At 45.6% G+C, this 16,968-nt stretch overlaps 1 protein-coding gene across 5 annotated transcripts in view; it reads right to left on the minus strand.

Annotated features, from left to right (window-relative positions):
• smyd3 (SET and MYND domain containing 3) overlaps positions 1 to 16,968 on the minus strand; it is a 998,228-nt gene that overhangs the window by 173,880 nt on the left and 807,380 nt on the right. For all 5 annotated transcript variants that reach the window (XM_072264810.1, XM_072264809.1, XM_072264811.1 and 2 more), the window contains one exon: positions 5,828 to 5,930. In XM_072264810.1, coding sequence (XP_072120911.1) covers positions 5,828 to 5,930 — 103 coding nt within the window. The remainder of the gene's footprint in view (positions 1 to 5,827; positions 5,931 to 16,968) is intronic.

The raw sequence follows: 16,968 nt of genomic DNA on the forward strand, positions 1-16,968 counted from the left end.
TGTGTGTATATAAATAAATAACGGATGGGGTACGAGGGGGAGGTGGGGCATTAGCGGAAGTTAGAGAAGTCAATGTTCATGCCATCAGGTTGGAGGCTACCCAGACGGAATATAAGGTGTTGTGTTTGTGAGATTCGTCAAAGCTGGTGTTTGATGGTCAGCAGAGATGCCATGATGTGTGACTTTGATCTTACGATTCTGTAGGACAGGAATATTAACACTGAGGCATTTCCAAATCAAAGCGGGTCACTGAACATAGAGGCAATGAGAAACTTATTTCTCTAAAGTAAACTGAGCAACTGTGACAGAGAAATCGCCATCCTCTATCAGCCACCCTCAGAATCAGAATTGATTGTGGCTTGGTGCCAAGCTTAAAGACACAGGACAATATCATAACAGACAACACAGTAGCAACCAACAATTACAAGACAATAGTGCAGTCATGAGCAATCAACAATTAGCAGAATGGTCACATGCACAAATAATAAATGTGAACATATGAACAGGCTTATTATTGTCTGGTTTGGTGCAGCATCCTCTCACAATACACAAGAACTACAGAGAAGGGGATTTCACTCAGGTTCATGGCCTGAACAAAAGAAGGGAGCAGTGGGTCGCGGTATATGGAGGGATTTAAGGTGGGGGGTTATATGGGAGGCAGGGTTTGAGGGTCGGCACAACATTGTGGGCTGAAGGGCTTGTAACGTGCTGTACTATTCTATGTTCTATATTCAGGGTAAAAGAGCCTTTAGCAGAGACCAATCCAGGCATCAAAAGTTTGAGAGGAAATTATTTCACTCATGTCCATGGCCTGAGTAGAAAAAGGCAGCAGTGGGTCGCTGCAGTATAACAGAGCTTTGACCGGTGATCGATCCACATTTGAGATTGATTAACAAGAGCAAATTAAAGGAAGGCAGAAGCAAGCGCAGCAGCCATAGTCTGAGCGGACAGGATCAGAATGGTGATCTCGAGGCTTTAGCTCTTTGAGGCTTCAGTGGAGAGAGGCTTCAGTCAGAGACGGCAAAGAAAAGAAAAGCTCCAGGTTGAGTTTTTCATTCCTTATTCTTTCCCTTCTTTATACCTGCTCAGCTTGGAGAGGAGAGATGCCAGACAGGATAGCAGAATGCTCCTCCGGCGGGATGTGGGAAGGCAGGGAGACCTCCAGTATCCCTAACCACAGCAGCCACAAGAAGGGCATCCCGCTGCCCCTTCTAACAAGCCGCATTAAGGAGTTGGAGCTGGAACTGGATGAATTCCAGATCAGTCGGGAGGCTGAGAGGGTGATGGATAGGATATATAGAGAGACGGTTACACCCAATGTGCAAGACACAGGGAACTGGGGAAGGGGAAGGGGGTGAGGAGCCAGTGCAGAGTACCCCTGTGGCCATCCCCCTCAACAACAGGTATATCACTTTGGATAACGTTGGGGAGGAGGGGATTGATCTAACAGAGGAAAGTCACAGTGCTCGGGTCTCTGGCACTGAGTCTAGCTCTGTGACTCAGACGGAAAGGTGGGGAGAAGAAGCACACTGTGGTGATAGGGGATTTGTTAGTTAGGGGAACAGACAGGAGGTTCTGTGGGTGAGAACGAGATTCCCAGAAGGTATGTTGCTGCCCGGGTGCCAGGAATCAAGTCCCCGGCATTCTTAAGTGGCAGGGTGAACAGACAGATGTTGTGCTCCATGTAGGTACCAATGACGTGGGTAGGAAGGGGTGACAAGGTTATACATACGGGGAGTTCAGGGAGTTAGGTGCTAAGTTACAGGGCAGGACCTGCAGGGTTGTGATCTCAGGATTGCTAGCCATGCCATGTGCTAGTGAGGGGAGAACTAGGAAGATTATACAGTTTAATACATGGCTAAGGAGTTGGTGTAGGAGGAAGAGCGTAAGATTTTTGGATAATTGGGCTCTCTTCCAGCGAAGGTGGGAACTGTACAGAAGATACAGTTTCCACCTGAACTGCAAGGGGACTAATAATCTAGCGGGAAGGTTTGTTAATGCTGCATGGTGGGGTTTAAACTGGAATTGCAGGGGCATGGGAACCAGAGTGCCAGAACAGATAGTGGAGATGTTGGTAAGACCTCAGAAAAAGTCAGGAGTCAAAAGGTTGATCATGGTGCGATGTGTCCTGAGCTGTGTATATTTCAATGCAAGAAGTATCATAGAAAAGGCGGATGAGCTCAGGGCATGGATCAACACCTGGAATTATGATATTGTAGCCATTAGTGAGACTTGGATGCAGGAGGGGCAAGACTGGCAGCTCAATATTCCAGGGATCCGTTGTTTGAGATGTGGCAGAGCAGGAGGGATTAAAGGAGGAGGGGTGGCACTACTAGTTAGGGGAAATATCATGGCAGGACAGACTGCAGAACTCAACTAGTGGGGGGTGGAACTGAGAAAGGTATGAACACATTAATGGGGCTATATTGCAGAGCAGCCAGCAGCCCTAGGGATTTAGAGGAACTAATTTGTAAAGAGATCACCCACACTTACATATTGACTGGGTATCCCATACTGTAAAAGAACTAGATGGGATAGAGTTTGTCAAATGTGTTCAGGAAAGTTTCCTTATTGATATGTGGAAGTCCCAACAAGAGAGCGATACTGGACCTGCTATTGGGGAATGAGACAGGGCAGGTGACAGGAATTTGTGTGGGGGAACGCTTTGCACCCAGTGACAAAAATATCATTAAGTTTCAAGTAAATATGCAAGAAGATATGTCTGGTTTGCGGGTTAAGATTCTGAATTGGACGAAGGCCAATTTTGATGGTATCAGAAATGATCTGGCAAGCCCGGACTGGAACAGGTTGTTTTCTGGCAAAGTTGTACTTGGAAAGTAGGAAGCGTTTAAAGATGAAAATTTGAGAGTACAAAGCTTGCATATGCCCATCTGAATAAAAGGTAAAGCTAACAGGTGTAGGACACCTTGGTTTTCAAGAGGCATTGAGGTCCTGGTTTAGAGAAACAAAGGTGTATAACAGGCATAGGTAGGTAGGAACAAATGAGGTGCTTATAGAGCACAAGATGTGCAAGAGAACACTTATGAAAGAAATCAGGAAGGCTAAAAGAAGGCATGAAGTTGCTCTAGCAGACAAGGTGAAGGAGAATCCTAAGGGGTTCTACGATATGTTAAGAGCAAAAGGATTGCAAGGGACAAAATCAGTCCGCTGGATCACCAGAATAGTATTCCATGTGTGGAGCCAAAAGATGGGGAAGATCTTGAATGAATTCTTTGCATCTGTAGTTACTCGGGAGACAGATACAGAGTCTATAGAAGTGAGACAAAGCGGTATCAACTTCGTGGACCTGGTACAGATTACAGAGGAGGAAGTGTTTGCTTCCCTGGGGCAAATTAGGGTGGTTAAATCCCTAGGGCCTGAGAAGGTGTTCCTTTGGACCCTACCGGAGGCAAGTGCAGAAATTGACATGGATTTAGTAAGGCACTTGACAGAGTCAAGAAGGTTCAGTTGCTCGGCATTCAGGATGAGGGAGTAAATTGGATTAGATATTGGCTTTGTGGGAGAAGCCAGACAGTGGCAGTAGAGGGTTGCCACTCTGACTGGAGGCCTGTGACTAGTGGGCAGGGTTTGGTGTTGGTCCTTTGCTGTTTGTCATCTCTGTCAATGATCTGGATGATAATATGATTAACTGGATCAACAAATTTGTGAATGACACCGAGATTGGGCGTGTAGTGGACAGTGAGGAAGGGTATCATGACTTGCAGGTGGATCTGCATCAGCTGGAAAATGGGCTGACAAATAGCAGATGGAATTTAATGCAGACAAGTGCGAGGTTTTGCACTTTGGTAGGATCAACCAGGGTAGGTCTTTCACAGTGAATGGTAGGGCACTGAGGAGTGTGGAAGAACAAAGGGATCTAGGAATACGGTCAGTAATTCATTGAAAGTGGCTTATAGGTAGATAGGGTTGTAAAGAAAGCTTTTGGCACTTTGGCCTTCATCAATCAACGTATTGAGTACAGAAGATGGGATGTTATGTTGAAGTTGTATAAGACGTTGGTAAGGCCTAATTTGGAGTATTGCATGCAGTTTTGGTCACCTACCTACAGGAAGGATGTAAACAAGGTTGAAAGAGTGCAAAGAAAATTTACAAGGATGTCGCTGGGTCTGGAGGACCTGAGTTATAAGGAAAGATTAAATAGGTTAGGACTGTATTCCTTAGAATGTTGAAGACTGAAAGGAGATTTGCTAGAGTTAGACAAAATTATGGGGGGAATAGATAGGGTAAATGTAGGCAAGGTTTTTCCACTGAGTTTGGGTGGGACTACAACCAGAGGTCATGGGTTAAGAGTGAAAGGTGAGAAGTTAAGGGGGAACATGAGGGGAAAGATTGACTCAGTGGGTCTTGAGAGTGTGGAATGAGCTGCCTGTACAAGTGGCCCATGCAAGCTCAATTTTAATGTTTCAGAGAAGCTCGGATACGTACATGTATGCTAGGGATATGGAGGGCTATTGTCCTGGAGCAGGTTGTTAGGAGTAGGCAGTTTCAATGGTTTCAGCTGGGACTAGATAGGCTAAAGGGCCTATTTCTGCACTGTGTGACTCTACAGTGAGAGATCCCTCTGCAAGCCGCTATAGCTTTCCTTGCTGTCCACGACACCCCCAATCATATCAGCAAGAAAGTCCATTGGCTGCAGTCTACCATCATGGCAGGACTTGTATGTGTCCAGGACAAAGAAGAGGGCTGGAAAAATCATTCCGGACACTACCCACAGTGTAAACTACCTTTTCCAAAAGTTCCCTTCCAAAAAGCGCTAACAGACTATGAGAAACAAAAGTATTATCGCCATGTTAAAAGCTCCTTCCCCCAGGCAGTTAATCTGATCAACTATTCTCATTCGGACCCCGACGCCCCTCTCTGTCTATACCCCTGTCACTGCACTGCACTGTCAACACTTTAAACCATTTTTATAATGCTGTTTACATTGTAAATATATGCAGGTATTTATATATTTATACACATTTTATTCATAAATGTACTTTAACCTCTAACTATATAATTATTTATAAGAAAATAAGATTATTTGACATAGGAACAGAATTAGGCCATTTGACCCTTTGAAATTGCCCTGCCATTCAACGATGGCTGATTTATTATCCTTCTCAACCCCATACCCCTGCTTTCTTCCCATAACCTTACAAGAACCTATCAACCTCCATTTTAAATATACTTAATGACTTGGCCTCCAGAGCTGTCTATGGCAGCGAATTCCACAGTTTCACCACCCTCGGGCTAAAGAAGTTCTTTATAATTTTTGAATATTGTTCTTTGCTGTAAGTCACACCCTGACCAACACCACCATAGCAAATTCCCTCCATATGTCAATAATATGTCATTGATGAATAAAGTTGATCATTGATTTCCAGATCTATAAGGGTCACTTTATAGGCATCCGTTAGTCTCGTGAGACCATGTGTTTGCGCCTTGGAAGATTCCAGGATGCAGGCCTGGGCAAGGTTGTATGGAAGACCAGCAGTTGCCCATGCTGCAAGTCTCCCCTCTCCACGGCACCGATGTTGTCCAAGGGAAGGGCATTAGCACCCATACAGCTTGGCACCAGTGTCGTCGCAGAGCAATGTGTGGTTAAGCGCCTTGCTCAAGGACACAACCCACTGCCTCAGCTGAGACTCAAACTAGCGACCTTCAGATCACTAGACCGACACCTTAACCACTTGGCCACCCGCCAACACAGAGGTGTCACTAAACACAGAGGTAATGAATAGGGTCTGATAAGGCATAATCCATAAACAGCAGAGATCCTTCAACACATTCACATGTAGACATCATCATATTAAAAAAAAATCACCTCTTCATCCTGACGAATATCTTGAATGGCACGAAGACGGAGCAGTTTCCCTTCGAAGACCATCACGCAGTTTGGGTCACAGCTGTGGTTCAGCAGAGACATGCTGTAGAGAGGCAATAACATGTTCAATTCAATTTGTTAGCCTTCAGAATTTAAAGTCTTCAGAAATCTCATGATTTTTTTTAAAACAGGGATAGGTACTGTGCCTGTTGCTTGTCATTTACATAAACAATTTGGATGAGAATGTACAAGATATGGTTAGTAGGGCTGGAGAGGGCATGAAGAGTCTGTGGTGGCCAGTGCAAACATGTTTGCTATTGTGTGCTGGGGCAGCAGGCTGAGGATAGCAGACACCAACAGGATCAACAAACTCATTCGTAAGGCCAGTGATGTTGTGGGGATGGAACTGGACTCTCTGACGGTGGTGTCTGAAAAGAGGATGCTGTCCAAGTTGCATGCCATCTTGGTCAATGTCTCCCATCCACTACATAATGTACTGGGTGGGCACAGGAGTACATTCAGTCAGAGACTCATTCCACCGAGATGCAACACAGAGTGTCATAGGAAGTCATTCCTGCTTGTGGCCATCAAACTTTACAACTCCTCCCTTGGAGGGTCAGACACCCTGAGCCAATAGGCTGGTCCTGGACTTATTTCATAATTTACTGGCATAATTTACATATTACTATTTAACTATTTATGGTTTTATTACTACTTATTATTTATGGTGCAACTGTAACGAAAATCAGTTTCCCCGGGGATCAATAAAGTATGACTATGACTATGACTAGATGGCATTGTAGACAGTGAAGATGGCAATCAAAAATTACAAGGAGAATCTGGAACAGCTGGGTAAGTGGGCAGAGGAGTGGAAAATCGAGTTCAATCCACATCAGTGTGGACCATCACAAGCCTAGCTGAGAAAGGTAGAAAGTTGAATGAGGGGCCAACAACCCCATCCCATAAAAACCCAGAGCTACAGAAATACCAACACAATCTCTAAAGTCTTCATCCCTGGGAGAGGAAAGATCTTCAAAGATCGGCTACACCTGGGGACAACGTGAAAGACTGGCCTGGGATAGAGCAAGCTGCTGTCGATGGCCTGCTATGTTCCAGTAGGGGGGATGAGTTTAAGTAATTAAGTTCAGAGAAGTGAAAGGCGTTGTGTTTTGGAAAGCAGGACTTTTGTAATGAATACACTTAGTGGTCACTTTACTAGATACCTCCTGTACTTAATAAAATGGCCACTGAGTGCACGTTCTGGTCTTCTGCTGTTGTCCAACCACTTCAAGGTTTGAAGTGTTGTGCTTCAGGGATGCTCTTCTGCACACCACTGTTGTAATGTGTGTTTTACACTTAAGACATAGGAGCAGAATTAGGTCATTCGGCCCATCAAGTCTGCTCTGCTATTCCTTCATGGCTGATCCATCATCCCTCTCAACCCTATTCTCCTGCCTTCTCCTCAAGAATTTGAGTTACTGTTGCCTTCCTTCCAGCTTGAACCAGTCTGGCCATTCTCCCCTGACCTCTCTCATTAAAAAGCCATTTTCTCCCACAGAATCAGCACTCACTAGATGTTTTTTGTTTATCGCACCTTTCTCTGTAACCTCTAGAGACATGAAAATCCCAGGAAACCATCAGTTTCTGAGATACTCAAACCATCCTGTCTGGCACTGACAATCATTCCTCTGTCAAGGTCACTTGGATGAAATTTCTTCCCCATTCTGATGTTTGGACTCACAAATTTCTACAGCTGTACCATGGAGAGCATTCTAACTGGCTACAACAGCATCTGATATGGAGGGGCCACTGCACAGCATTGGAAATATCTGCAGAAAATTGCAGACCCAACCAGCTCCATCATGGGCACTAGCCTCTGCCTTAAGAAGGTGGCATCCATCATTAAGGACCCCCATCACTCAGAACATGCCCTCTTCTCATTCCTACCATCAAGGAGGAGGTCCAAAAGCCACACACTCAATGTTTTAGGGACAGTTTCTTCCCCACCGCATCAGATTTCTGATTGGACAATGAACCCACGTATACTACCTCACTATCTTTTTCCTCTTTGCTCTCTTTTTGTACGACTTAATTAATTTAACATGTTGCCACAAAACAACATATTTCATGACAATATGCCAGTAATATTAAATCTGACTCTGAACTGAACCTCTTGACCACATCTACATGCTTTAATACACTGAGTTGCTGTCAAATGGTTAGCTGGTTAGTCAACTGCATTAACGAGTGGGCGTGCAGGTGCACCTAACAAAATGGCCCCTGAGGACAGTGTGACCCTCGAGGCTCCTGTAGAACTGGAACCTTGGAGCACAAGTGTGCAATTCCTTGGAAGTGGCATCACAGCTTGACCAGTTGGTGAAGAAGGCATTCGGCATGCTACTCTTCCTCAATCAGGGTACTGACTATTGGATCTGGGATGCTATGTTACAGTTTATATAAGACATTAGACCATAAGAACTGAAGACATCAGAGCAGAATTAGACCAATCGGCACATTGAGTTTGCTGCGGCATCTAATCATGGCTGATTTACTTTCCCTTTCAACCTCATTCCCCTGGTGGGACTGTCATATGTTGAAAGATTGGAGTGACTGGGCTTGTATACACTGGAATTTAGAATGATGAGAGGGGATCTGATTGAAACATATAAGATTATTAAGGGATTGGACACGCTAGAGGCAGGAAACATGTTCCCGATGTTGGGGGAGTCCAGAACCAGAGGCCACAATTTCAGAATAAGGGGTAGGCCATTTAGAACGGAGTTGAGGAAAAAATTTTTCACCCAGAGAGTTGTGGATCTGTGGAATGCTCTGCCTCAGAAGGCAGTGGAGGCCAATTCTCTGGATGCTTTCAAGAAAGAGTTAGATAGAGCTTTTAATGATAACGGAGTCAAGGGATATGGGGAGAAGGCAGGAACAGGGTACTGATTGTGGATGATCAGCCATGATCACAGTGAATGGCGGTGCTGGCTCAAAGGGCAGAATAGCCTACTCCTGCATCTATTTGTCTATTGTCCATTGCCTTGTCCCTGTAACCTTTGATGCCCTGACTAATCAAAACCTCCACTCTAAATATAACTTGGCCTCCATAATCACTTGTGGTAATGAATTCCACAGATTCACCACCCTCTAGCTAAATAAATTCCTCATCATCTCTGTCCCAAAGGAATGTCCAACTATTCTGAGGCTGTGCCCTCTGGTCCTAGAATACCTCGCTATAGGAAACATCTTCTCCACATCCACTCTGTCTAAGTCTTTCAATATTCAATAGGTTACAATGAGATCCACCTCATCATTTTTCTAAACTCCAGTGAAGAAAGGCCCAGAGCCATCAAACGCTCCTCATATGTTAACCCTTTCATTCCCTGGATCTTTCTTGTGAACCTCCTCTAAACTCTCTCCAATCCCAGAACTGACTTTTGTAGATAATGGGCCCAAAAGGAGGCACCTGTTATTTCTTATATATTTGTGGTTGGGACCTGACAGGAAAGACATAATTAAGCACCTGGACAACACAAACACCTACGTCAGGATGCTGTTCATCGACTATAGCTCAGCATTTAATACCATCATTCCTACAATCCTGATTGAGAAGTTGCAGAACCTGGGCCTCTGCACCTCCCTCTGCAATTGGATCCTTGACTTCCTAACTGGAAGACCACAACCTGTGCAGATTGGTGATAAAATATGCTCCTCGCTGACGATCAACACTGGTGCACCTCAGGGGTGTGTGCTTAGCCCACTGCTCTACTCTCAAGAATACACATGACTGTGTGGCTAGGCATATGTCAAATACCATCAATAAATTTGCTGATGATACACCATTGTTGGTAGAATCTCAGCGGTGACAAGAGGGCATACAGGAGTGAGATATGCCAACTAGTGGAATGGTGCCGCAGCAACAACCTGGCACTCAACGTCAGTAAGACGAAAGAGATGATTGTGGACTTCAAGAAGGGTAAGACGAAGGAACACATACCAATCCATATAGAGGGATCAGAAGCAGAGAGAGTGAGCAGCTTCAAGTTCCTAGGTGTCAAGATCTCTGAGGATCTAACCTGGTCCCAATATATCGATGTAGTTACAAAGAAGGCAAGACAGCAGCTGTACTTCATTAGGAGTTTGAAGAGATTTGGCATGTCAACAAATACACTCAAAAATTTCTATAGATGTACCGTGGAGAGCATTCTGACAGGCTGCATCACTATCTGGTATGGAGGGGCTACTGCACAGGACTGAAAGAAGCTGCAGAAGGTTGTAAATCTAGTCAGCTCCACCTTGGGTATTAGCCTACAAAGCACCTAGGAAATTTTTAGGGAGCGCTGTCTCAGAAAGGCAGCATCCATTATTAAGGACCTCCAGCATGCAGGGCATGTCCTTTTCTCACTGTTACCATCAGATAGGAGGTACAGAAGCCTGAAGGCACACACTCAGCGATTCAGGAACAGCTTCTTCCTCTCTGCCATCCGATTCCTAAGCGGACATTGAATCTTTGACACTACCTCACTTTTTTTTTAATATGCAGTATTTCTGTTTTTGTATGTTTTTTAAAATCTATTCAATATACATAATTGCTTTACTTGTTTATTTATTATTACTAATATTTTTATTTTATTTTTTTTTCTCTCTGCTAGATTATGTATTGCATTGAACTTCTGCTGCTAAGTTAACAAATTTCACGTCACACGCCGGTGATAATAGACCTGATTCTGAAGCTCAAACAAGTGCAAGGAAGATTTATGAGAACGTTGCCTGTTTCTAAGTTTTATGACTTTATGATTCTTATGCTCTTTTGCTAGATTTTTGTTGTTGACTGCAGATTGGTGAGGGATATGCCAAGACATGAGTTTTCAGATTATGGCAATCTGCCCTTGTACAGTCCCTGAGATCTCAGGGCAACCCTCAGAGCAGGAGTACGTCACCAGACCACCAACCTTTTGATCCTCTCTTCCATTCATCAAGACCATAGCTGATCTACGACCATATAAGCATTAGACCATAAGACCTTAAGACATAGGAGCAGAATTACGCTATTAATTTCTAAGGGTGTTATAGGTTTTCAGGAGAAGACAGGAGAATGAGGTTGAGAAGGATAATAATTCTGCCATGATGAAATGGCAGAGCAGCCTCAATGGGCCAAATGGCCTAATTATGTTCCTATGTTTTATGGTCTTTTGGCACTATTTTATATCATCATCCCCAGACTCAATCTTCATCACTTCAATGCTGTTCTTCACCTCCAACAAGCCCCACCACTGGAGAGGACCTAATCTGCGGGTCAAGGGTGAGTCTGTTAAACCACCATCACCCTCTCTCCAGAACAAGGACCACCTCAACCTCAGGTCCACAAAAGCATCTGTGCTTGTGCACATTTGGAGGCCAAATTCCAACCCTTCACTGAAGTGTAGGAAAGATCACCCCTTCCACTCCAACATCTGAAACCAAAGAATCTCTGCCAACCTGCCCCGTCCGCAACACTGCCTTTGCCCATCAACATCCACATTGAGATCTGGGAAATCGGGGATCACTTTCGGTATTTTAGGAGATACTTCTCGACAAAAATGGGGCATAGATGGCAAAATTGGCCACTATTTCCAGCACAGCTTTAACCAGACTGAGGATAAACATGGGACACAGGTGAAGAATAAGATAAAGATTAGCTGCATTTGTCACATGTACATTAAAACAAAGAGTGAAATGTGTTTTTCATGTTGCGGATGTACTGTGGGCAGCTTGCAGACATGCTTCCGGTGCCAACGAAACATGCCTACAACTTACTAACCCTAACCTATATATCTTTGTGATGGGGGAGGTGTCATAAGAAGGTGGCTGGGAACGGACCCAAGTGCAAGACACAGACACTGAAGTATTAGGGACAGGACTAGGATACAGGGTGAGAGCAAGGACATGGATACGAAAACCAGGAACCCGGAACAGGACTGGACAAGAGAGCTAGGAGCCCGGGCTTGGACTCCAAGCCAGAGACTGGACAAGGACCCAGTACCTGGGTCTTGCCTCTGGCTCAGACCCCAGAACTAGGCAAGGACGAGGCTTGGCTGGCAGGCAGGACGAGGCTGGAGTCTTCAGGCTTGAGGCTAGAGACTAGAGGCGAGGCTTGGCAGGAGGCAGGAGGCTGGAGTCTTCAGGCTTGAGGCTAGAGACTAGAGGCGAGGCTTGGTAGGAGGCAGGAGGCTGTAGTCTTCAGGCTAGAGGCTAGAGGCGAAGCTTGGCAGGAGGAAGGAGGCTGGAGTATTCAGGCTTGAGGCTAGAGGCTAGAGACTTGAGGCAAGGCTTAGCAGGAGGCTGGAGTCTTCAGGCTTGAGGCTAGAGACTAGAGGCGAGGCTGGAGTCTTCAGGCTTGAGGCTAGGCAGGAGGCTGGAGTCTTCAGGCTTGAGGCTAGGCAGGAGGCTGGAGTCTTCAGGCTTGAGGCCAGGCAGGAGGCTGGAGACTTGAGGCAAGGCTTGGGGCTGGAGGCTGCAGGCTCCTCCTGGGCAGGGTGCGGTTCCCCTGGGTAGGGTGCGGATCACCACCCAACGGAGGCAAGGGACAGGAAGGGACAGAACCAACCGCAGGTAACGGCAAGACGACCTGGCTTACCTGATGGAGGCAAGGGACAGGAAGGGACAGAACCAACCACAGGTAACGGCAATACGGCCTGACTTACCCAACGGAGGCTAGGGACAGAACCAGCCGCAGGGTAATAGCAAGACAGCCTTACTTACCCGGCGGAGGCAAGGGACAGGAATGGAGCTAGGAATGGGGTGGCTCCAGGACAAGACTGAAGGTGAGACGAGGTGAGAGTTACCAGCAAGACCAGGCAAGGCTTCAGGCAATGCAAGGCGAAACAGGAACTTCAGGCGAGGTGAGAGTTACCGGCAAGACAAGGCAAGGCAAGGCTTCAGGCAAGGAAACAGAAGGCAGAGGAAGGAATACAAGGAATAAGGACAAGAACAATCCAGCAGCCACGCCCTGGTCTCTGAAGATATTTATGCAGCCAGCCCCAACGAGCATCAGCTGACTCAATTAGAGCTCAACAAGAACAGAAACAGGATAGACAGGAAAACCTGGAGCAAGGGTCGATGAACCAGACCGTGAACTGGAATACGGACTTCACGGACTGGACCATGACCGAAGGAAACCAGAGAACCTGAAGGAAACCCACATGGTGAGGGGAGAATGCACAAGCTCCTTACAGACAATGAAGGGAATTGAACCCTGGTCTTACACCTGGCACTGCCAAGAGCTATGCTAACCACTATGCCATTGTGCCTCCCTTCTACACCACCATGATCAATAAAAACTGAGGTATGTAGAAACGTCTTCTCTCTGAGGGTGGTAAACTTGTGGAATTCTGTGTCCCTGACTGTGGTGGAAGCTGGATCATTACATATTTTTATGGTGGACAGCGATAAATTTTTGAAAGAGGGAATCACCGTAAATTAGGTGAAATATTGAAGGGGAACATGAGGGAGCGTCTCCTCACTCAGAAGGTGGTGAGATTACGGAACGAGCTGCCAGCAGAAGCGGTGGATGTGGGTTCAGTTTCAGCACTTAAAATAAATTTGGATAGATACATGAATGAGAGGGTTTTGAAGAGCTCTGGTTCAGGTGCAGGTCGATGGGATTTGGTGGAACAATAGTTTGACACACACAAGATAGACTGAATGTACTCCACGACTGAATCTGATGAAAATATTAAGGGTTGGGGATAACTGGCACAGAAGGGCAGGCTTGAGGAGCTGGTGGCCTACCTCTGCTCCTGTTCCCTCGTGTTCAAGTTCTGGTGCCTCACACTCATCAGTAAGCCTGTGGTCCACTAAGCAACAGTGATCCTCGCCTTACCGAATGCTTCAAAGACACAGACAACCCAAGGTGGACATTTCAACTCGAAGGAGAAATATCACCAGTGCTGTCTCTAAGTCCAGGGGCGGATTACCAAACCAATGTCAGCGCTGGCTATGTATGGCTAGGGTTATTGAATTGTGGACATGCTCTGGTGGTGGCAGAAACGTGGCGACATTTGCAGGGAGCGCAGTGCAATACTCGCTGATTTGATTGGACACAAAATGTTGCATTTCACTGTATGTTTCTATGGAATAAAGCTAATCATCTTCTTCTCAACCAAGCGAACATCTCCAGCATTTTGGGTCTGATCTCACTCAACCAGCTCCACCTGGCTGGCCACACACTCCACAAGCCTGACAAGTCCTGAAAGGAGCATTCTACTGAACTTCCACAACAGACAGAGATTAAACAGTGGGCAAAGAAAATGTTTCAAGGATGCTCTCAAGGCCCCTTTGGAAAAATGTAATAGCCTCATGGACTCATGGAAATCCCGAGCCCAAGTCCACACAACGTGGAGGAGGACCATCTGGTATGGGGTCGAGTCCCTTGAGTCTCCAGCACAGGAACATAGGTGGACACACGTAAACAGTGGAACAAGCACACAAGATCTGAAGAAACAAGATACTGCAGTTGCTGGAATCTGGAGCAACACACAAGATGTTGGAAGACTTAGCAGGTTAGGCAGCATCAGTAGAGGGAAATGGACAGCTGGCATTTCAGATTCTAGACCTTTCAGCGAGACTGGGTCTTGATCCGAAATGTTGACTGTTCACGTCTCTCCATAGATGTTGCCTGACCTGCTGAGTTTCTCCAGCATCTCGCCCGTTGTTTCTGAAACATCCTACCAAATCACTCTGAGAATCCTGCAAAAATCTCTTCAGCAACCCCCATTAAGTCATTAAATCATCCTTGACCTCCAGGAATCTGCTTCAGAAGAGATTCTTTACTTAAAAGGTCACAATATAGGGAGGGAAAGCCTTGGTGTTTAAGGTTCAAGCTGTGCTTGCACGTACTAATAATGGGCACCTGATGGTCGAGCCTTGCTTTATTTCAATAACCTCATTTTTCAGCACCACATTCATATGCAAGTCACTTCAAAATATAGGGCACATCCCTCATGAGTGTAGGTTACAAACAGCATTTTATATTCTGTCAATTAAAACTGAAAGCAGCCATTAATTATCTCAACCCTAAACAGTGAAATCCATGTAATCCATTTAACTGAAGCTTAGCGCTGCTGAATTCATTAGGAGTGCCGTGTAAATACAAATTCCCTCTCCTTCTTTACATAATAGCTCCGATAACAAAGGACTTCAGTGAGCAATGATGTGCCTCAAGGAGGACAGAGAGATTTTCCAACTTAAGTAATGACAGTAGCAATTTAACAATAAAGCTGCATGCTTGCCAAATTAAATTGCACGTGCTTGTACCAGGACTTTTCCTGATGCAGCAAACTTTATACCGGTTGAGACTGATAAGCTTAATGTGAACAATGTGCATTTTGCAGATCAAGGCTGCTTCACATTGTCATTCTACCAAGTGCCCTGCAGTCCCACTGTACACTATCACCTCGACAACGCACTGCTGGACCTTTCTACTGGAAGTTAGTGCAATTTTTAAAAAAATTTTAATTAATTGAGATAAAGTTGGGAATAGGCCTTTACGGTCCTTCGAGTCACATACCCAGCAATCCTCAGATTTAATCCTAGCCTAATCACAGGACAATTTACAATGACCAGTTAACCTACCAACCAGTCTTTGGACTGTGGGCGGAAGACTTTCTTCCAGAGGGTGCCCCAATTGAACTCCAAACTCCAATGCCCTGAGCTGTAACAGCGTCGCGCTAACTGCTACTCTACAGTGGACGCACATACGCTGACTAGCGTTAACTGCTCTATGTTAGTTGATCTGCTCCAGCTTATTTTGTGAAAGAAAGGCTTATACTTAAATCGTGACTTACACATCCCCGAGACGTCCCCTGACTTTATCCGGAGACACGGCACAGAACAGGCCCTTCTGAACCAATGAACCGCACCACCCAAAAACCAACCTATTCGTTGTTGTTCCTTTCCGCGCCTTGTGGCGCATCAGGCGACAACCTTGCCGACACTTTAGCGTTTTTTTTCTCTGTTTTTTACGAGGCTGAGTTCCTTCTCATCGCTCAACCCTGCGCTAATGGAAAGCCAGCAAGGAGCCGGTGGGATTCACAGCCAGGATCATTTGCCCGGAAATCCAGTGTGGACGTCACTACACCACCAGCTGGCCGACTTCTGGGGTGTTGATGGTGAAGACTGAGCGATGTCACTGGATGTGAATGGTAGCTTCTGGAATCTCTCTCGCTGGACAAGATCATTATCTTGCACAATTGCTGCTTGTCTTTTCATCACCACACGGCCGAATGTAACTTGGTGGCTCAGGTAGACAGAGTGGTGAAGTAGGCACTTGGCACGTCCGCCTTTATCAGACAGGACAACGATCACACATCTGTATCTGTACAAGCCAATGCTGAGACCACTGCTCGACTATTGCGTGCAGTTCTGGTCACCCAGCATCTCATTAAGCTGGAAAGGGCACAGCAAAGATTCATTTGGGTGCCACCGAGACGGGAAAACTTGAGTTATAAGGAGAGGCTGGATATAAGGAGAGGTTTTTCCCTTGAGTGAAGGAGGATGAGGGACTTTAAAGAGGTTTATAACATCTTTATGAGGTAAACAAGGTGGACAATCACAATCTTTTTCCCAGGGTAGGGTAGTCTAAAAGTAGACAGCATAGATTTAGAGTGCCTTGGTAGCAGTTAGCGTGATGCTATTACAGCTTGGGGCGTCGGAGTTCAGAGTTCAATTTTGATGCCATTTGTATGGAGTCTATACATCCCTCCCATGAGCGTGTGGGTTTCCTCCAGGTGCTACGGTGTCCTCTCACATTCTAGAGGTGTACCGGTTAGTAGGTTAATTGGTCATTGCAATTTGTCCCGTGATTAGGCTAGGGTTAAGTCAGTGGGGTGCGGTGCAGCTCCATATTGTACCTGTAAATAAATAAACAAAAATTGAAAATGAGGAGGAAATATTTAAAATGATCTGAGGGGTAAGTTTTTCACATGGATGTATGGAACGAGTTGCATAAAGGCAGGGTAATGACAAGGTTTAAAGGGCATTTGTACAGGTATATTGTTAGAAAAACTTTAATGCAGGGGTTCCAACCTGGAGTCCTTGGATCTCTTGGTCAATGGTAAGGATCTACTGCATAACAAAGATTGGGAACTGTGATTTAGTGGGAA

This window comes from Mobula birostris, chromosome 8 (genome assembly GCF_030028105.1).
Source record: "Mobula birostris isolate sMobBir1 chromosome 8, sMobBir1.hap1, whole genome shotgun sequence".
In the NCBI taxonomy this organism is placed as follows: Eukaryota; Metazoa; Chordata; class Chondrichthyes; order Myliobatiformes; family Myliobatidae; genus Mobula; species Mobula birostris.